Source organism: Manacus candei, unplaced genomic scaffold, assembly GCF_025592945.1.
Source record: "Manacus candei isolate 608988 ecotype Guabito, Panama unplaced genomic scaffold, ASM2559294v1 h1tg000028l, whole genome shotgun sequence".
NCBI lineage: Eukaryota > Metazoa > Chordata > Aves > Passeriformes > Pipridae > Manacus > Manacus candei.
This window is the reverse complement of record NW_026138076.1, coordinates 44207824-44229876: the sequence shown is the minus strand read 5'-3', so window position 1 is coordinate 44229876 and position 22053 is coordinate 44207824. Positions and strand designations below refer to the sequence as shown.

General features: G+C 39.4%; 1 protein-coding gene across 3 annotated transcripts in view; it reads left to right on the top strand.

Moving 5' to 3' along the window:
* Positions 1–22053, top strand: part of PTPN13 (protein tyrosine phosphatase non-receptor type 13) — a 117742-nt gene that overhangs the window by 32728 nt on the left and 62961 nt on the right. For all 3 annotated transcript variants that reach the window (XM_051790894.1, XM_051790895.1, XM_051790893.1), the window contains exons 3-6: positions 917–1086; positions 6265–6330; positions 8919–9104; positions 13134–13227. In XM_051790894.1, coding sequence (XP_051646854.1) covers positions 917–1086; positions 6265–6330; positions 8919–9104; positions 13134–13227 — 516 coding nt within the window. The remainder of the gene's footprint in view (positions 1–916; positions 1087–6264; positions 6331–8918; positions 9105–13133; positions 13228–22053) is intronic.

Below are 22053 nucleotides of genomic sequence, written 5' to 3'. Positions count from 1 at the left end.
TTCATGTTCGAAGTGTAGAAAAAAATATTTGGACTTAAGGAAATGGTCTCTCCTTTTCCTGCCTTAATTCTAGGTACATTTGAGGGTTTAATACCTTCTCCTGTGGGTGCAGCCTGGCCCCTAGCCCCTTCCTATTTTTTTTAGGGGAAGTCTGTGGCCAGGAGTTTCACAACAGTATTATCTGACATCAAAAACCTAGCTGGCAAATTGCCTATTCAGGGTGTAGGAAGTTTTCTTGGTCACTTTTGGTCCTGCTATTTCGGTGCTTGTTTTGCTGTTTTCAACTATGTATTCACAGGTTTTGAATGGGCAATCTTACTAAGGTTTCAGGTTTTCTTTGCTCACTTCTACTGCTCCTAGAATCATTCTTTCCTTTTTCACATTTGTAATATTTTTTCACTTTAGACTAAAAAGGACCCAAAACCATTTCTGTTTTGTCTAGTTCTGTCTGCCACTGTAATAAGCAGCATTTCATCTCTACTTATTTTGTCTTCTCTCTTCAAACCATTGCTGCAGCAGTAGCGCTATGTTAGTTTAAGAGTAAACCCCATTCCTATGATAGGAATTAGCTTTAATGACATGTGCACTACAAAAAATAGGCAATTTGTATGTCAGCTGTAACATAAATGAAATAACTTGAGGACAGGAGAGCTTGTGAGTATTTTAGCAGGCTCTCCCTGAGCTTGCTGGTATGAGCAACAGCAAAGTAGAGTCAAAAAAGATAGGTGTTACTCCTCAGTGTGATTAAAATTGAGGTGGTTGTTGTGGTTATGAAACACCACAGGTGGAAAAGGAAGTGTGAGTCTCTTCCACTAATAATATATATGCTGATAGTAAAATAAAATCAAGCAAGGGCATCAAACTACATAGATTTAATTTCAGGGTGTTTTTTTTTTTTTTTACTTTTCAACTACAGCTGATCCTACTGCTCTGGGATTCATCATTTCTCCGTGGTCTCTCCTGCTGCTTCCATCTGGCAGTGTATCATTTACTGATGAAAATGTCTCCCAGCAAGACCTGCGAGCCTTCACAGCACCGGAGGTTCTGCAGAACCATTCGCTGTCATCTCTGTCAGACGTTGAGAAGGTACAGTACCTCTTCCTCGCCAGACAGCTGTTGTGTGTTGCTGCTGATCCCTTCACAAAGGAGCTTTAAACTGTCTTTTTTGTGTCCCTGTGGTTTGTGATTTGTATGTGTAGTTTGTTCTGTGAGGGGGAGGGATCCTCCTGCTTCGTTTTTGTTCATAAAACTAGGGTAGTGGTTATGGTTGTATGCAGTTATGAAGAACAGTCTCTACAGGTCCCAGTCACATATATGCTACTGAGAGTCATATTTGGGCAGTGGCTGCACAGAATAACTGACCTTAAAACTAGTCTTAAACAACACTTCACCTTCTTTTTGTAAAACATTTCAGTGACATCACCAATTGTAATTTTCAGAATTTTTTTTTTTTTTAAAAATGCATCTGAGAGGTAAGCAAAGGAGTTACTCACGCAGTCCAGGGCTTTGACAAAAGGAATATTCCTGCACTGATCTCAAAAGAAAACGTTTGTTTTAATTAACGTAAGTGCTCCTCAGTTACATGCAAAATTACTCCTTTCCACCTTTCTTTTTTAGCTCTTCCCCAAGGGGAGATGTTCAGACAGGTTAGGTTTGTATATGTGGTCTCCTCCAGGTCATTGATAGGCACAGTCAAAATGACAGGCTTCTCAGATGTTTTAACAAGAATTTGTTGCAAATGGTGACACTTTCTCTGGAAAACCATTCCCTTGGCTTAGTCAAAGATATTTAGAAGTGGGAGTAAAAAAGGAAGTGGAGCTCTGTTTGTATCTCCTTGGCTTCTCTGGATCAATAATCCTTGGAGAGGGAAGCTAACCACAGCCAGTTTTGTAATCTGGGAACAATTATGACATTTGGCAGTCTTCCTCCAGGAAGAACAGCAACATGCTCTTACTCCAGAGGAAAGTGGTATTGGCATCGATAGCTGTTGTGTGCATAAGGACTATTAAAACATGTTTTTCTGTGTTGAATATTTTGTGTTTGCAGCTTTTTTTCTTCTAACCTTGTATAGAGTCAATTTTCTTTAGGACTCTATTACTGAATAGCTACTGAAAATTGGTTTCCTCAGTTACTCTCAAGCCCTTTAGAGATCCCTCTTGCCCCCCAATATTGTCAAAATTAATGGTATCATAAAATATATTTATAATTTTATCTATGAGAAAACTATAAACAATTGGCAACCTAGGTTGAAAGGTTTAATAGAGAAGTAAAAATGACACTGACATAAATGCAAATTTGGGTTCTGTTATGTAGGATGCAGCTGCCAAGTTCTTTGGTCATACTGTTGGAATTGTTTATCTTCTTTCAAGAGGGACAACACTTTTGAAGATAGTAATGTTACCTCTAGTGCCAACTCCGAAGTTAATGTACAAAACAGGCCTTTAAAAATGCAGGAAAAAGTTTTGAAGTGACAAGTTTGTGACCTTCTTCAGAGCTGATTGCATTCTTTGTTCTATGCCAGTATTCAGTATGCTACTTCTTTCTTTTTGAAATAAATAGAGGGCTGTTACTGTTAAAAACCATGCTGTGATGTTTCTTGATCTTTAGGAAGGAATTACACAGAGGGACCTCTGTGGCCTGTTAGCTCCAACACAGAGCACATCAATTGGCAATGACCAGATAGTGGCATTCTGTGCATGTGCAATGCTAATTAATCCTCTCTGATGATGGTGCTGTGAATTTCTTTCCTGGTATCAGTATAACTCTGCTTGCTGGATGCGAGCTGATTTGCTTACTTGCTTATATAGAAGAAGAAAGCTCCCTAAAACATTACTTTGTACAAAAACTTTTGTCCTTTTATGGCTTTATAAGTTGAAGTTATTAGGGCTGATAAATAAGTTATATGTGCATCCCTCTTTTTTTGACTGCTTCCTCTTGCATTCATATTAAACTGAGTATTGGGTGGTACACACTGGTTGCTTGCAAGAAATGTGTTGACTTCATGTTTCTTAGATCTTGTTTTGCTGACTGTGGTAACTTTTAACATATTTAGACCTTTTTTTTTCCTTGTTCTGTAACAACTGGCTGTAGTTCACTGAATTAATTTACTGGAAATCTTTGGTGTTTTCCTTTTTGGTTATTCTTCTAAAAGTTGCTGAAGGCAGAAAAATGCCTTGTTTTCAAGGCCTTTTAACAGACAGTGACAGAGTTGCATTTGTGTTTTGAGTTAGGACTGTGCTCGCTAAGACAAATTAACAGTGTATTCAACAATAAATATTAGAAAAAAAAAGATAGGAAATTAGTAGCCTTTTGATTCTAAAACACAGTCAATTTGAATCCCAAATAAATCTGAGGTAACTGCAAGCTTATTGGAAATGAAATAACCAAGCCACTCTAAATTACAATGGAAGATTAATTTTGGAAATGAGTTTGATGTTGATTTATTTTGTAAAATATTAAAAGTATCATAGTAAAAAAGTTAACTAGAATTTTTGAATAAATGCTTTTATTTTGAAAGTTGTTTTTAGGTAGATTAGTAGTTTAGGCTTAGTTTAGGTTTAGTTTATGTTTTAGTTTAGGGGTCTGACTTCAAGTCTTGGTTTTGGAAATATCTTTTGTATCTTTTGTTATGTTGAAGCTCAGAATCATAGAGTGGTAGTATATCCTGAGTTGAAAGACACTCATGAGGATTGTCAAGTCCAAATCTAGATTCCAAAGAGGGCAACCTAAAAGTGAAATAATGTATCTGACTGTTGTTCAAACGCTTATTGAACGCTGACAGACTTAGGACCATGACCATGTCTCTAATTAGAATTAACATGACCATGTCTCTAATTAGAATTATAGACACTTTAATTGCTGTTCTTGCACTGTTGGGGGACAGATGGAGTTGTGGAGTTTATATCCAGTATATCTGGATATGTATGGAAGACTTTCTAGTATTTCAGTTGAAAGGGTAATGGGTAATAAACCAGTTTTCTCAGTATTTGAAAGATAATGTTTCTGTTTGAATGGGGCAGTGATATTACCTGAGAACCCTTCGATGCATGCCTCTGACTACTGACCTAACCTGTACTTTGCATGTAGCAGAGAGACCTTATACATTGTTGGCCTCTGGGAGAGGAGGCTGGTGGGTGAGCCTGTGTTAGCTACACAATGCTGGCTACCTATTTGTGTCTAGGATAAAGCAGTGTGTCACCTGCACCTGTGTACTGCGCTGTGTACATTGCATCTACACCTGTGTGTATTGCTGCAATCCTGCCTGAACATGTCATGGGCAACAAAATTTGCCTCCTTGTTTTCCCTTCTTGAGGGGAAATCGAGCACAGTCTCAGAGAAATTCTCTGCAGGTTTGCTCCGGCTTTATCACAAAGAAAAGCATTGTTTCTCTGTTTTTTTTTTCTCTACCTGAATATCCTTCTTGCAAATCTGTGTGGGCTCATTGCTCCATCTTCAGTGGGACTGAATCACAGCAGTAAGGAAGAGTGTGCCAGCAGTATCTGGTGTATCGCTGCCTTAGACTGATGGAAACCTTTCTGTCCTGTGCTGACTCATACTCTGTGCTAGGCAGAGACCATCCCACAAGATTTTAGCGGCAGAAATGTCGTATGGGAGTGCTTCTCTGAGTACGTTGAATTTCTGTTTTATATGAATAAAGCCTGTTGAATTTACAAGAACAATTTTAATGACATTTTTTTTCTAAGTATATTTAGTAATTGCTTCTTTACCCTGCCACACAGCTGTGTGTTGCTCTCGAATACATAAAAAGGAAACTTTTTTCTGGTTTATGGTGGAAATCTAAAAATACATGATACTTGTGTTTGGGATTAATTCCCTATAGACTGCAGTAATAGTATGATGACTTGCAAGCAATCTTGTTATCTTGTTGTCATGGTTTGAGATTTCTCAAAAATCCTAATTCCCTAGTCTAAGCCCCCTCCCACATCTCAACCTAATGTGAGTTGGGTTTTTCAGACAAAACACACCAGACTCCAAATGGGGGAAAGGGAATATATTACAATGACTGTACAAAGAAATACTACAATACATTATATACATGATCACAACTATCTCAAACCATGACACTTGTCTAAAAAGAGAAATATTTGTGTTACTCTTTTTCTGAGTTTTGAGAATATATTTTGTTGTCTTGAATAGGGTAAGAGCCTCCTCAATACAGAAAATTCACTTGTATGACCTTAAGCTATTTCTACATGTGTGATTTTTAACAACTCTACAAATTTAGTATGGGAAGAAGAAAATTTTTATAATTTCTATGTTCTCTTGGGTCCATTCATTACCTTTTGTACACTCAGTTTACACCTGAGTTTTTAAAATCTGTATGTGAAGCACCTGAGTCAGCACAGATCTTGTAAATTTATATATCTAGAACTTAAGATGGTTTGCTTTTAGTTGGTGAAGAAGGTGACTTTAGTGAACATTTAATTTATCACTGTCCCTGTAACTGTTGTTCATTGCCTTCAGAATTATTTAATAAACTTGTTGCTTTAGGTAGCATAAATATTACTAATAGCTTGGTAGAAAGAACCATCACTAGTGTATGTTACTTATACAGTCCAGAAAAAACTACTTTTTTTTCCCCCAACTTACTTACCTGTTTTGTTTTGGCACTCACCTACAGTGACAGCCTATGCTTGTGCTCTTAATTCTGCAATATTTGAAGGTTTTATTCCCTGTACTGATGGGCTTAATATGTTAAAGATATATTAATGTAATTAATGTTGATATTAACTGTTAATTATACATGTAATGATTAATGTATTTGTATCTTAAAATATCAGTAATAGTTACTTCTTTATATGTTTATATTCTTGTGTTCATTCCTTTTTTTCCTTTGATCCCAATCTTTGGGATCTCCTGATGATAGTAGCCCACTGTTTGAGTCATCCTAAGGTCTGCCTTGCCTTCAGAGTAAAGTTTTGAGGATCCTTGGACACAACCATATAGTCTATCTCACACCAGGCTGATCACATGGATTACATGAGTCTGTGGCTTCAATGTGAAATGAAAGCTTGAAATGAAACAGAGAAGACAGAGGCACTGGTTAGATGCAGTATGTTCTGCAGCAGTAGAATTTTCTTTTCTGACCCTCATGGTAAAGGATTTGAAAGACAACTGAGCTTAAAATACCAGAGATATATTTATAGGCAAAATGATGTTAAGTTAGTTGCTCTCCTTTAAAGTTGTGCTTTGCGTTTCCAGTTGTGTTCAATGAGCTGACGAATGTCTTGTGTCTTATGACAGGTCCACATTTATTCTCTTGGTATGGCACTCTTTTGGGGAGCTGACCACGAAGTTCCTCAAAGTCAGGTAAGTTTAGGTTTGGTTTTATTTAATAGTGCAACTTCAGACTTGATAGTTTGACTGACTGCATCAGAGTTAGCACAGCATTGGAGTTAACATAGCATCTCGTAATGAGACAGTGAAGAGAACTTCACAGGATTTTACAGAATGGTTAGGGTTGCAAGGGGCCACAGTGAGTCATCTGGTCCAAGCACCCTGCTTGAGCAGGGTCATCCCAGAGCACACGGCACAGGGTTGTGTCCAGACAGTTCTTGAATATCTCCAGTCAGGGAGATTCCACAGCCTCTATGAGCAATCTGTTCCAGTGTGTGGTCACCTGCACAGCAAAGAGGTTTTCTGTCCTGTGAAGTGTGTAAGGATGATGGTGGTGTTGTCTTGCAGGAAGAAGGTGCTGATAGTACATTTATCTTGGTTTCCATGAAGATATATCTGAGCTAGTCTGTCCTGTAGTGCCATAGGCTGAAAGAACAGTTGAGGCTGCTGACAAAGGAGAAAATAATTAGTTTTGGTTTAGGCTTATATAAAAACAAATATTGAAATAACATTGTTGTTTTACACATAATAAAACACTTGTTCTCTATGCTACCGTAAGTTCTGTGAATCTGGACTTGGCACATACAGATACTTAGGTTTCACAATAGCCAAGAAAGGGTATGAATTGTTTGGAACAGGGAGTAGACTCTTGCTATTGACTTGTCAGTCAATGCAGACAGAGTTGCAGACTGCTTAGAGCTGGGTGTTATTGCTCAATGGGGTTATTTTACACACCCAGCAGAACTCCTAGACTGTCTTTCCACAACTGACTGAAGATAATGTGATTCATCATCTTCCTGGATGCTCCTTCCCTGCCCCCAATTAAACTTTTAGAAGTAAATGTCTAAAAGAATGAAAAGAAAATGAAATACATTTGAAAAAGCGCATAATGATGGACTTGGAACTGCAGGATTGTGCAGCTCAAGGAGAGAATAAATTTGTGGTTCATATTTGAGTTTGATCCTGCTAGTTGGTGTTGTGTGTAAAGATAAGGAAGGAAGTTTGGAAAGGCTCTTCCACAATTTAAGGGTCTGGTTCCTAATACTTTCTGTAACAGAGTGGTAGTTGGGTTCTCAGTTGTACTTATTTGGAAGTAGCTGCCTGAAGGTGAAAATAAAACAGTCTGAAGCTCTGACTGTTTAGGGGTACCTATTCATAATGCTTACCGTGCCTGTCCCAAAAGCCCCAGTAATTTCTTAGACAGCAATCCACTTTCTTTAATGTCCTGTCTTGTAGGACAAGAAAGGAACAGTATTTAGCAGTAGTGGGAGAGGGACTTAAAGTAGGTAGAGGTGTTGAGCAGAAAGTAGGCATTAATTTTAGTCCCGGATTTGTTCCTTTCTTTGGTGTTAGAGTGTAGCAACAGCTTCTCAGTAATGCAGTGGGAAGGCACACTCTACCTGTTCATAGAACAGTATTTTCCCAAAGATGGTGTGGTGAGGTATGCCTGGAAAGAATTTACCTTTGGGATATTCTCATGTGGTGCCTCTGCCCTGTGGAGTCAGTGGAGGCAAAAGGACAGTCTTGTGTATGGCATTACTTTTAAATGTTAATGTGCATGTAAAGGTTTTGCTGGTTTTTAATACATTTTCTATATTTGTCTGCCTGTGTTAGTTAATGAGCTGCTTCTCTACTGAGAGTGCAATTGAATACGGGAGTGATTTTTTTATGATTAGTTAGAAGTGATAGATGGGAAAAGCCTATGTTAATTAAATCAGGGTGGTCCAGAGCATTTTATTTTTTTATGGTACACCTTAAGAGTACTCATGCAGGGAAGATTGGAAGACTGTAATTATTTGAAGTGCTCTGTGATGCAAAAAGCATGACAATGCTTGTACTTTGTGGGTAACCACCCAGTTTGGGAGAGCTGCAGATCAGAAAGCTCAAGTCCCAAGTGCCTGCAGCATCTGAGAACAAGTGTTATCGCCGACTGCTGCATACCCTGAGGAGGGATATTCCACGTTCAGTGTGCTGCATTAACTGAATGGGTAGAATAGAAATAAATCTAGATTTACTTTTTTTTTTTTAACTGAATGGGTGTTGTCCTGCAGTTATGAAGCTCTGCTTCCTTAACCAATGGCTTTGTTATTTTATTCCTTACTTTTTGTTGGTATTGTTTCATGATGTCTCTGGAATTTGGAAATGCTAACACATCTGCTGCAAAATATTGGTGAGGTGAGGAACTACACAATATGAGCATAGAGGGTTGTACAAAATGATTGTAGTGCGAATTGAATTTTATACTTGTGACTGGCTGGCAAAATGTTCAAAACCAAGGGAGAAAACTTGCTCTGAATCTGACCTTGCAGATCAGGCAGCTTGTTTGGGCTAGAATGTTGTGAGTGTGAATGAGTCTAGATGCTGAATGCCTGTCTCCTGTTCTACAGCCACTATTTTTTCACCACCTAGATGGGGACTCTCAAATCAACACTCAGTTAACGTTGGCAATAAGTCTCATGAATAGTTATTTTATGTTGTTGAATGTCTTTGGTTTCTGAGTGTTCAACAAGTCACTGTTCATACTGATTTTTCCTGTTTCTCCTGTTCTTGTTTGTCACTAGCCTATCAAACTTGGAGACCATCTCAACAGCATCCTCCTCGGCATGTGTGAAGATGTCATTTATGCCCGTGTATCCGTACGGACTGTTCTGGATGCTTGCAGTGCCCACATAAGGAACAGTAACTGTGCCCCTTCTTTTTCGTATGTGAAACAGTTGGTCAGACTGGTTCTGGGAAGCCTGTCTGGGGTAAGTCTGTGTCAGTGTTGGAGAAATAATAGAGATGAGCAGGAAGAGAGCAGAAGTGCTAACTCACAGTCACTCTGCAGTCATTCTTTGTCTTGTTTTGATATGTTGCAGTTTTGAGAAGGGTCAAAAGAGCTGCTTCTCTCCCCATGTTACAAGTTTGTGCACTTGACAATTCCTCCTGAAACATGCATTCACGAGTTTCTGAGGAAGATAATTTTGTGAACTGTGTCTTCATTAAAAAAATATGAGGAGACACAGAACAAGATGATGAACTCTAGAGCAAGCCTTAGACTTGTTGCTACTTGAAATGCTTCAAAAATGATTGCTGTGAGTTTTCTTTATCTTAGTTATGTTTGCCTTTTGGAGAGTTGCTTATTAACAGAAAGAAGGACTCTTTAGGCAGTGTGCCAGTTCTCTTGCACTTCTACTCAGCTCCTGGATATGAGAATTGTGGAGGATTTTATTGTCTAATGATGACCAATCTGTCAAACTGTTTTTAGAAGTCAAAGAAGCTACATGAACTCATCTTGCAAAGTTACTATTCCTGAAAGACAACTTCTGTCTTCACCTAAATCATTACATTACAGCATAACTTCAGAATAGTTAAATTGTTTCAAGTTATAAAGGAAGACCATAAGTTGTCATAGAATCAAAGAATAGTTTGGGTTGGAAGGGACCTTAAAGATCATCCAGTTCCAGCCTCCCTGCCATGGTCAGGGACACCTTGTACTAGACCAGGTGCTCAGAGCTCCATCCAGCCTGGCCCTGAACACTTTCAGGGGTAGGGCATCCACAGTTTTCATGAGCAGCCTGTTCCGGTGCTTCACCATCCTCTCAGTAAAGAATTTCTTCCTCATATCTAATCTAAATCTACTCTCTTTCAGTTTGAAGCCATTCCTCTTTCTCCTGTCACTATAGGCCTTGTAAAAAGCTTCTCTCCATCTTTCTTGTAGACTCCCTTCAGGAAGGCCACAATTAGGTCACCCCTAAGCCTTCTCTTCTTCAGGCTGAACAGACCCAATTCTCTCTGCCTTTCCTCATAGGAGAGGTACCCCATCCCTCTAATCAACTTCATGTCCCTCCTCTGGACTTGCTCCAACAGATCCCTGTTCTTCCTGTGCTGGGGACCCCAGAGCTGGATGCAGCATTCCAGGTGGGGTCTCACCAGAGTGGAGTAGAGGGGCAGAATCCTCGCCCTGCTGGCCATGCTGCTTTTTATTGGCTTTCTGGGCTGTGAGTGCACATTGCTGGATCATGTCCAGTCTCCCACCCACCAGCACCCTCAAGTTCCCTTGGCAGGGCTACTCTTAATCTGTTCATCCCCCAGCCTGGATAGATACTGGGGTTGCCACGACCCGAGTGCAGCACCTTGCACTTGGCCTTGTTTAAACCTCATGAGATTCCCATTAACCTACTTTTTGAGCTTGTCCAGATCCCTCTGGATGATATCCCATCCTTCAGGTGTGTCCACTGCTCCACTGAGCTTGGTGTCATCTGCAAATTTGCTGAGGATGCACTTGATCCCTTCATCTTTGTCATTAATGATGGTATTAAATAACTCTGGTTCCAGTGCAGAGCCCTGAGGGACACCACTTGTCACTGATGCCCATTGATACTCTGAACCACTGACCCTCTGGATGTGACTGTCCAACCACTTTCTTATCTATCTAACAGCCCACCCATCGAATCCATCTCCCTCCAATTTGGAGAAGGATGTTGTGGGGGACCGTGTCAAAGGCTTTATAGAATTCCAGGTAAATGACATTTATAGCCCTTCCCTTGTCCGCTGATATAGTCACCCCATCATAGAAGGCCACTGGGTTGGCCAGGCAGGACTTGCCCTTGGTTGAAGCCATGATGGCTGTCGCAAATCACCTCCCTGTCCTCCTTGTGCCTTAGCATAGCTCCTAGGAGGACCTGTTCCATGATCTTCCCAGGCACAGAGGTGAGACTGAGAGGTCAGTAGTTCTCAGGATCTTCCTTTCTACTCTTTTTAAAGATGGGCACAATAAATTGGCAATATTGTCAGATTATTCTCTGACCATTACTTGCTTTCCTTGCGTTCTGTTTATAATTAAAACAAATGCTGAGCAGTTTGTTATTGCTGAAGTGATAGCCTGTGATGGTCCTGAATGTTATCTGGTTTTATATCATCCAATTTTTTATCTCGCAGGGGTTATGCCAGTGTAAAAATTTTGGTGTCTAGAGAGGCAACGCTAAAATCAGGTGAAAAACTTTGATTTGGTGATGCTTCCTTTCTTAAAAAAATTATGATCTGATTGTTCGATAGTTTCTTCATAAATGTGGTTTGGAAATGCTTGCAGAATGTGAGAGGTCCCTGCATTTGTCTAATATTTGGCAGCAACTGATTAAGCCAGGCCTCCAGAAATATTGCTGAGCCTGAGCTCCACAAAGCATTGTCTAGTCCCTGAGGTTATGTCTCCTCGCTGTGATGTCTGAAGTCTTGTTTAGTTGCCAAGTGGAGCTGATCTGTAATTCAGTAAAATAAAGGGCTACAGGGCCTTAATCAGTGATTCTGTTAAAATAAAGATCCTTAAATCAGGCCAGAAGCTATAGAAACAGCTACTGTGGAAAGTGAGTCATTTTTCTCCAAGTTCTTCATGGCTCTTTCTGCTTAGCAAATTTTCTACCTTTCCTCCCCTTATTCTTGTCAGCAGGCTTTCAGTGGGAATCTGGGGTTAGTGTGACAAACTAATCTAGACTGGCCTGCCAGAGACAGCTGCAGTGGTCCCAAATGCTTGTACTGAAATCCAGTGGGGAGCTGAATCCAGCAAGTGTGTTCCCGTCTCCCTATACCATGTTGATAACGAAGGAGCTGGGCTACTGGTGGTTACCCAGTGCTGAAGCTTTGCTAATTTCCTCTGCCAGTAACCTTTTAATTCATAACATGTCACTGCATTGGCTTTTGCAAGGAGGCCAAAAAAAAATAGCTGAATAGAACTGAGTTGACAGAACAATGACATAGCTGTGCTGCTGTGTTTTTCTGCACCTCAGCTAGCCATCCCTGCTGGTTTTAATGTTCTGTATGTGTCCTGGAATTTAAGTTAATGAGAAAAACATATAAATTTGTTTTTTCAGAAGCAGAGTGAAACTTGCTATTCCAAGATTGGTTTGCCTCTAATCTTGATTTGCCTTATCAAAGGCTTGAGAGGTCTTAGCTCTGTAACTGGTCATTTGGTGGTCTGTGAAGTACAGCTGAGAGGTCCCTTTTGAATATTTTCATTTTCCATGTTAATGTGATTCGTAAAGGGCAATACAGCACAAGGCTGATTCAGTCTGTTTAATGTTAACTGAGTTGCATTGTAACTGTAATGGATAGAAGTCTGCTTGATTCCTCCTTCCCTTCTCCCAGCTAAGCTGCTGTCCCAAATTGTGCTCCTGCCATATTGAAAGATCTCACTAAGAATGTTTTGTTGTAGCAAATAAGACCTTTTTTCAATGATTGTACATGTGAAATAGCTTTTCTTAGGGAAGTAGTGATTTTTTTTTTAAAAAGTAAGGAGTAATTAAGCCTGAAAGGAAAGGAATGGGCCTGAGTGGCTAATGAGACTTCTCACAAATGTGTGCATGGGATTTTACATGTGCAATAAATTGGGGGGGGGGGGTACAAGACTACTTCCTGTTCCACAGAAAGCTCCTCAGGCCAATCACAAGTTCTAGTCATGTTGCAGTCATGGAAGATGGTTTTTGTGTGTTGCTGTCCCTTCAGTTTGCTGTAGAGATGGAATGTATTGAAGTTACATGCTTGTGAACTTAATTTATTCTTAGTGGAAAAAAGGTAGACCAAACATGTAGTAAAATAATGCACAAACTATTCAAATATGGATAATTCTAGGGGATATTCTCACTGATGAACTTTTTTTTACGAAAAGGTTTGAACTGCCATTCTGCACTTGAACTTAACTGTTTGACACTGACTAGTGTTGTTCATTTACATAAACGATGCTTGTTTCATGTTAACATGAGCTCTTACAGTATTTAACTTTGTGTTACTGCCTTTTTTTGCAGATGGATCAACTGTCTTGCAATGGAGATAGAAAATTGCAGCCAGACAGGAGCCAGGCTATTCGGGAGAGGCTGAGGGGAAAAGGGCTTCCCACAGGTAAGTGCTTCGTTGCAGTAAGGGTTATGGCTAAAAAAAAATACAGCCTTCTGGAAGACCAAATTTGGGTAGATTTTGTGACCAAAGAAATGGAATAGAGGAGGACTTGCTTACATTCACAGAACTCTGATGGTTCAGTGTCTAGCTAAGTGTTGGTGATGGTGACAGGGGAATGATTGTTTCCAGAAAAGACTTGGCTTTTTTCAGTTCACTTGTGGTAGTGAGAAAAGGTTTTAAAGGTTCTTGGCCAGAAGTTTTGTTTGTGGAGAAGGGAAATCTTCAGCTGAAGGTCAGTCAGCTGGAGGGACAGGAAGCAGCTTTTCTTTGTTCCCTCTTTCCTATGGACTCTGCTTTTTCTTCATAGCTCTAATTGCACAAAGCCTCTTTTCCAGATTCCGAGGCAGCTCTGGTCTCTTTGCCCTGCACACAAAGCTTTTTTGCTGCCTCCTCTTTTTCTTCTGAAGAGAGATATTATATGTTCCATCACAGTTCTGCTGTGCTTTGATGGTGGATATGGAGGCCAGGTAGGGTTGTACTGTTACTTCAGGGGAGTAAGGAAAGACGACAGTGGCAGGACAGGGAGGAGGCAAACAGTTGCTGTTGCCACTGTTGAGGAAAAAGGATAAAGTGACGTAGGATGACAGCTGATGCTGGCCGTGACTTGTCACTGTGTAAGGTCACAGATGTTGTTGTTTAAGGTCAGTGGCAGCATCAGCAGCATCAGCTCTGTGCTAGGCTTTTCAGACAAGAGGATGTATTCTTCCAAAAGACTGGTCTCAAATTTTTCTGGAAGAACTGTGGGGCTGGGCAGGAGCATTTTATAGGTCATCATCTTGGACCGCTCTTAAGTCGCTGTGATGCAGACGGTGACATGTTATATTCAGGTGAGACCACTTTTGCCCTAAAAGGTTCATTTTTTCAAAATGGGAGTATTTTGGTGCCAGCATGCGACATCACCCACAAATACTCACCACTGTAAGTTGTCAGGGACAGAGGGTTTTCATCTGCCTCACATCATCTTACTGCCTCTTTACCACTAGTAAACTTGGAACATCTATGTTGGTGGTGTGCTTGAGTTGCTCCTCTGTTTAGTTTTGTGTCAAGCAACAGTGCAGTGAATTGCAGGAACTGAAATAATCCACAGAGTTGTGACAATGTGAACTGCAAAGGTTAGACACAAGTCTGGCAAGGCATTGGTGGTCTTCCTTTGTTGATTCTTTTTTGAGATGAGTCCTAGATTAGGTTACTGTTTGATATAAAAACCTTATGTCAGTGATTGCCAGCCCTTCCAGTACATGACTATGTGTTTAGGAACAGTTTCTGGTACAAGCTGTTGCTTCATTTTCTGGCACAAATTCACTGTTCTGGCTGCTTTCTCAGGGGCTTTGTTTTCTTACTGGCTTTTTTTTTCTTCTTTTCCAGAATATTTCTGCAACAATAGGGAGCTCTGTAGGAACACAGGATCTACCTAGTTAATTTTATTTGTAAACTATGTAATGTCTACCTTTTCTGAATTTCTTAAGCTCTTTCTTAAAATTAATTCTTACCCTGGTTTCCACCAATTTTAAGGGTTGAACCAGAACCTTATTGTTCTGGTTGTTAAATTGTTAGTTTATTCTTTAACTCTATTCTTCCCAGTCTCCAGTGTTGCCAGATTCATAGTTTCTTTACACACTTCTGTTCTTTTGTCAGTACTACCCTATTCCATATGTTTTTTGAGAACTTTATTTGAGCACAATACCTTACTATCTCAAGCTTTGTCATTTCCATACTCCCTTTCCATCATCTATTCTGCTTTTTATTCCATGATCGTAATAAACCATGTTTTGGTGACAATCAAAATATTTGTTAAGTTTTGGAGATGTGCAGGGTTGTCTAAGTCTGTTTTCACTGCATTAGCAAACCCTGATTATTCTTTCCTTTGTTGTTTCTAGTTTCGTTTTCTCTGCACAGTCTTTTGCTGGTTTGCTTTTCATTTTCTTAGAAAATCTTTAACTTCTTTTTTCAAATGTTTGTCTGGTTTGAGGGGTGTTGTTTCTTTGTTCTTTTGTTTTCCTACCTGCAACTTTGCTTAAACCTTTTAGCAGATTTTTATTTCTCCAGAAGTAATGTTTGTCCCCCACTCCTTCAGTATATCTCAACAAAAAAGCTTTTATTGTAGGTTGTACTAAACTTTGGAGATTGTTGTAGTATCTCCAGCCACTATCTCCATGGCTGTCTGGTTCAGTGCTAGGGTGAATAACATCCCTGTAATGTCTGAAACTTTCTCTGAGACGTATGTCTTTAAGTTAAAGGAAATAAGACTAGATGATCCAGTTGCTGGTTTTTTATTGTATTCTCTGACTTGAAAAAGAAAGTCACAGCTAGGATATTCTTTCCTCTTATCCTTACTTTTTTTGAATCACTTTTATGTATGACTCCTGAAATGTTTGAGAGTAGTTGATTTATATTTTAATTACAAAAATGTTCAGTTAGGATGCAGTGTCTGAATCTCTGAAGGGCTGTGGAGCTGAATGTGTGTCTTGGTGCTATGTGCTCACTTGCCTTCTGGCTCTGCCTAGGATTTCCAGGTGCCAAGCAGAAAAGGTTCCCTGCATTGTATGTGCCTGTGAAATTACTGGGTTGGGGAAGAACAAGCAAAACTAGGGATTCTTGGAGACTGAGGAGTCCACTTGGCCCAGCTGTTATCAATCAGTGAATTCAACACAGGGTTTTAAACAGCCTTGGTCAAAATCACTCAGTTTCTGAAAGGCCTCTCTTTTTTAGGGAACAGCACATTACTCAAATAATATTTTTGAAATGAGTGAACTTGATAACCCCCAGACTACAGAGTTGGCTGTAGAGATGGGGGGGCAGAGAGTCCCCATCCTCTAACACCTGTTCCTCTTAAACTGATTAAAATTGCATGCGTGTGTAGAGTGTTACAGATAATGTGTGGCACCCCACGGAATAAATATTTGTGCCTCACTGTTCCACTGCAAACATTACATTGTCTGCATTGCTCCAAGTCTGGTCTGTTACGAGTCTTTTTTTTTCAGAAGAGAAGATAAATGGAGGTCACTCATTCCTTTATATTTTAAGCTCTGCCAGTCCTGCTTCCACTCAACCTCTTCCAATTTCTCTATATCAAATTCACTACCTGTGTAAGTCATTCTTTTTCTCCCTTTCCTTAGAAGGTTTACAACCTTCTTAACTTCTCCAAAACCTATCCCAATTCTACATCTGTTATCAGTCATGTTTCCTGGTATGTCTTAATAGCATCATCTTACTTCTTTTTATTTTGATCTTAGATATGTTCCTTGATCTCCACTTTGCTGAAACCTCAGGGAATTGTAAAATACAAACCAGTACCTCTCACATAACCAAACCAGTTCCAGCTGTTTTCATTTCCATTTTTATGCTGATGTTATGTATACTGAGACATGTATTTGAAAGTTGGTGAGGACCCAGTGAAATGGGTGTCTGATATTTATGAGGCAGCTCACATTTGATTTAGGGCAGTTTAATGCTTGTTATTTCTTTTTCTGCAATGGTGTGCTGGTTTGCTGGTGCAAATTCTGTCAATGGTAGCATGGATCAGCTGCCCTGAGGGCACTGCTTTAAATTTCTGGGAAAGCGAGCTGTAGAATGTAATGCTAATTATTGTACTGATTGATAATCTCATAGATTGAGGAGCCACAAGTAGAAGGCCAGGTGAGAGTTTAAGAAAAATGTAATGGTAAAAGAAAAGAAACCAAAAGAGCTTCAGCTCAGAAAAGCATGGAGTCCTTTTTCCTTCAGTTATCACCGTGCTGTTCTTCTGCTGTTTGCAGCTGAAATAAACACCTCTCACTGCATTTGCCAAATGGCAAACATTTAGAAAGGTAGGAAGCTATCAGACAGGATTATGGTTTTGAGTGAACTGCCTTTCTAATAAGTTAAAGTTATGTCAGTTATCTTTTATCCAAGTGTTTGGGTTTAACTACCTCTTAGGAGACATTTTGGTCAAGTTTAGCACTGAGACAATTGGAGAGGGCAAGGGGGGTGCACATAAGGATGTGTCTGACTTTACTAGTTATTTTACTGATGTATTTAAGGAAATAAAGGTGGTGAGCAGAAGGCTTTTCTGGAGAGGAAAGAAGACTGGTCTGATACTTACTGAGGTGAAGTTCTGTTGAGTCGTGAAAATCTTAAAGAGAATTCACAATGAATCAAATAGCTGTCTTTTGGGGAAAAAAGCAACATTGGGGTATGGTGTTTATTGTCAGCTTAGGGGTATCAGTGTGATACACTGAGCAGGTAACTTAAGACAGCTGATAAATCAAGCTAAGTTCATGAATATAGAGATGGTTCAGTAAGAGAGATGTGCTTCTAATTGGAGAGTAGCCAGCTAATACCTTAGATATTTGGAGTCTTTGGAAATTGCTATGATTCTTGCCTTAATTGAATTTCATTATTTTTAGGATCAGTTTTCCACACAGTATTAATCCACAGTTATCATCACCGGGGCTTTATTGTTGACTTAGGATAAACGTTTCGAAATATTTTTCTACCTCATCTGTTTCAATCAAATTTTTTGCTCTTCTTAGGTGACAAGGTTGGATATTTACAGCTATTCATTTCCATCTTTATGTCTTGAAGATAATTATTAAATTCATGAATAGCTTTTTGTTAATGTTCTCCCCAGTTAAATTTATGTTTTGTCTCTTTCGTGACTCATTTTCTGTGGCTATCTTGGTGAATGAGTTTTATGGCAGGGCTGACTGCAGAAATAATTTATTCTAAATTAATATTACAGAATGTTTGCTTTTAGTCAGGTCATACTTGGAACACAGTGTTTAGGAACTGACTTAGCCAGCAGAAGTAGAAGCAGTAAGACCTGTCATGAGTCATCTGAACCAAGGAGTGTTATTTAATTTTTGTACTCAAAACACTTTAGGCCTTAAGAGTCTTTACATCAAGAATTATTTGTGGAAGTTACTTGACTAGCTTGATAAAATTCTTCTGATGTGATGAAAGAGTAAATAAGTGCTAAACTCTTTCGAATGTAAAGCAAGAGTTAATTCACTGGGTTACTCTTCACCACGAACTATCCTTCAAAAGGTTGTGTAGCCTATTTAAAGCCCAGTTGAAATCTCCATAACTTGTACTTGCCTGGCAGCCCTCTTCCCAGCCATCTAATAATTGAAATCTTGCACCTTGTGTGTTTATTTGCAAAGTTCACCTTAACTGTGCACAACAGGAAATATTTGGAAATAGAGATCAAAATTGTTGATGTTGATCAACTCCCTGTTTCATGAGACTATATACGCTATCAGATGCAGCAAAAATAGTAAGTGCTCTAAACTGAATAAAAGATGCTGAGGCTCAGTGAAGTTGATTTTAATTTTAACAAGAAATGCTAGTGCTTACTTACTGTTCTTCATGATGTCAATTACCAATGTAGCTGTCCAGAAAAAACTCTGACAAAAAAAAAATGTACCCTTTTGCTTTTGATCTAGGGAAATTGATTGTGGATTCTATTTTAGTTCCTGTTCTAGGTGAAAATGCAGCTTCTAGTCTATAAAGAAGCAGTTTATGGTGATGATCTCCATGTGTGAACTGAAGTAGCTTATGCATTATGTTGCTAAATCCAAGCACACAGATTTAAGCTATCAAAAGCTACAGCACAAACTTAGTTCCATTGACTTGAAAATTACCTCATCTGGAAATAGTCTTTTTTTTTTTCTTTTATTTCCCCTGTCTCCTCAGTACTAGAAAAAAAAGAATTGAGTAGGTGGAGAATAACTTCCAGAGTTCAGCAAAACCAAATGAAAGCCAGATGAAGGTTTCTTGTTGAATAAAAAAAAAAAATTACTTTTTTGCACTCCAAAAACTATGCCTGTTTTCTTCCAGTAAGTGTTTCTGTTTGCATCTAGCAGTACTGGTGGTTTGCCTTGGTAGAAATCTTTTAAATTTAAATATAGTAGCTACTGCTATATGGAGTTTCTAGCCTGGGAGTGTTGGAAATGCTGTTACAGTGGTGCTGAGGACAAACTTAGAACTCTGAAGACAAAACAAGAGTGGACTCAAAGATCAGTGAGGAAACCAAACCAGAGATGTCAAAGGCTGTCTCTGAGCAGAAAAGCAGCTGCATCACTGAGCTTCTCCTGGGATGTGCAGAAATCCAGGGAGGGAATAGCTAGGTGGACCTTTTGCCTACCTGGTTGAGAAACATACCCCCAAAAATTGACCCGTAAACATGAGGGGGAAAAAGCAATGGTTGCCTGAGGAAGGGAAGAGGTAAAATGTTGCATTTATGAATTATGAAGTGCTACTTGGCAAGGATCACTACCACTGTTCTGAACAAAATGCCTGGTTTCCGGAGCTATTTGGTGGTTTTTGATAGAAGAACTGTGTCAGTCCAAAGCAGAATGCAAATTGTTATACAGGATTTATAAGTTGGTCATTACTTCCAGTGCTTTCAGCAGTCCTTGTGTCCAGTTCATTTCTTTCTTCACAAAGAATGCATTGTTTAGGAGTACTTCTGTCTGAAACTTGGATTTTTCTCAGCTATTTAGAAAGTAAAAGAAACAAGGAGGTGCCATTCCTAGCAGTCAACCCACAGGCCACATCTGGCTCTGTTGTCTTCTGTTTGGCTCTTAGCCTGCCCCAAAGGGATTGCAAACCCAACTCCTCCACCAGCTACCCACTCATGTTTGAGAAACTAACCACGTTGTCTTGGGAGAAAGAGTTTTTTCTGTTGCTTTGTTTTCTGCACAAAGATGGTGTGGGAGATGTTTTTTAAACTCCTGTATAATAATTTCCTGTCTTCAGACTTTCCAGTCTTGTGCTTGTGTGCTTTCATGCACATGTGGGCAATCTCTCTCTGCCTTCCCAGCCCCCATCTCTTCCTAACCACCCCACACTCTCGTGTGTGTGTATGTACATATATCCACAAGTTGAAATTTGTAATAGAGATGAAAAAGATATTCCATTTTGTGCAAAGAGAAGAAAGAGGAACCAGAAAGACTTTAAAGAAAGTTGAGCTGCGTTTATTCAGTAAAAACAGATACAGTATGTGGAGGTAGTAACTGTGTTTGCTTTTACATAGTATTTGATTAATTGCCTTTGTGATCAAGCTGGTACACAAATAATTGCAGATAGACTGGATTTAGTCTTTAGTTTCCTCTTGCTCAGAGGAAAATCAACCAGATTACTGTCAGTGTAAGTGAAAGATGGTCTGTGAATGACACTGGTGTAAAGAGGGTATAGTTGCATTCATAGCTGAAGACACCAAAGGAAGAAGGAAGCAGATCTATGGTTCTTTAGCAGATGGAACATCTGGCAGTTGAAGGCGTGTGTGGAAAACTAGATTTTCATTTTAGCGCCACAAGGGAATTTAATTGTGGAGTCCTAGTGATTAATTGCTATTTTTATTGTATATATTCCCTCACTGTATATAATATACTTTGGAATCATGCAGTTACTATAATTGCATTTGAATTATTTACAGTAATTATAAATAATTACACTAATGTAACATCAAGTAGAGGATAAACACCCAAGGGCGATATGTGAAATCAAGAACCCATACACTCAGACGAGCAAGAAGAGTTTAGTTCAACAGAGAAGTAACTGAGGAGGGGGAAAGTATGCCTTTTGAAGTTACTTATGTGCTGTAGCATTTTAGTTGCTGATGGCTCCTTCTGTCACCATCACTGACAAGTAGGGAAGCATTTCTCTGTCCTGTTATACATGTGGGTGACTGAAGCATGGAGTAGCTCTGTGTGGTCTCAGGCGAAATACTTAGTGTCTTTAGTGGGGCCAAGGTACTTGGGAGAGGTCTCCAGAGTTTCCATTGAAAATACAAGCCTCCTTTTTTTTAAAGAAAGATCATAACATGAGTCTACCCATGCATTATAATTCAAAGCCATACAAGTTCCATTATGCAGTCAGGTTCATTTGATCATTAGCTGGATCTTTATTTTCTATATGTAGATTTTTGCTGGTAGTTCTTCCCTTTATTTTTCCACTCATTTCATCATAAAAACCACAGGAAGAAAAGTTGAAGGATAAACTACATATTGGCTTAAAGCATTTGGATTAGAGTATGCCATTCAACTGAAAATCCATGTGTTAAAGAAGGGTGTATTATTCCAGTCTGCTCTGTTTTGAAAGTGTACTGTTAGATGAAAGGTAGACATATGAGCCTTGTGCTGAAAGAGACTTACTGCAGTCACTTAAGACCCTTGATCTAATTAATGATGAGGTAGTGTGTTGAGGAAGTCCAAGATAAAAAAAAGGGAAAATACCTTAACAGTTGATTTTGTGACTTTCAAAGTCTGTAATAGTACTTCAAAAAAGTAAGAAGGGATGAGGACAGATTTATGTCACTAAAAATAGAACAAATTGGCTTGGACTGGTTGCTGGTTGCCTAATCCAATTTTACTGCTTGTATCTGCAATTGAGTTGCTTCTGTACTGAGAAGTCTTGTCCTTTATCCTTGGCCTCTGCTTTCTGGTGCCAAGAGCAGCATGCATTTTTGACTGGTATAAAGTACAGATCTCAGAGTGCTGCTTTGTTTCAGTTTGCCCTCTCAAGATGCCCAACTTGAGCAGGCTGTGCATCCCTTGCCCCAAAATCACTTCTTTAACCTTCTCTGAGGATGATTTTTTAAACAGCTCATGTTGGCACTGTGAGTCAGTTTGGGCAGAGCTTGTTGAAATGCTGTTATGCAGAGAGGGGTGGGGTTTTGCAAAGGTGGGAAGAATTGCCGAGACTGGTGAAATGTGGGAGTGGGGAGAGTAACAAAGGAATGATGAAAGATGTCCTAGAGAATTTTGCAGTCTCAAGACTGAATACTAA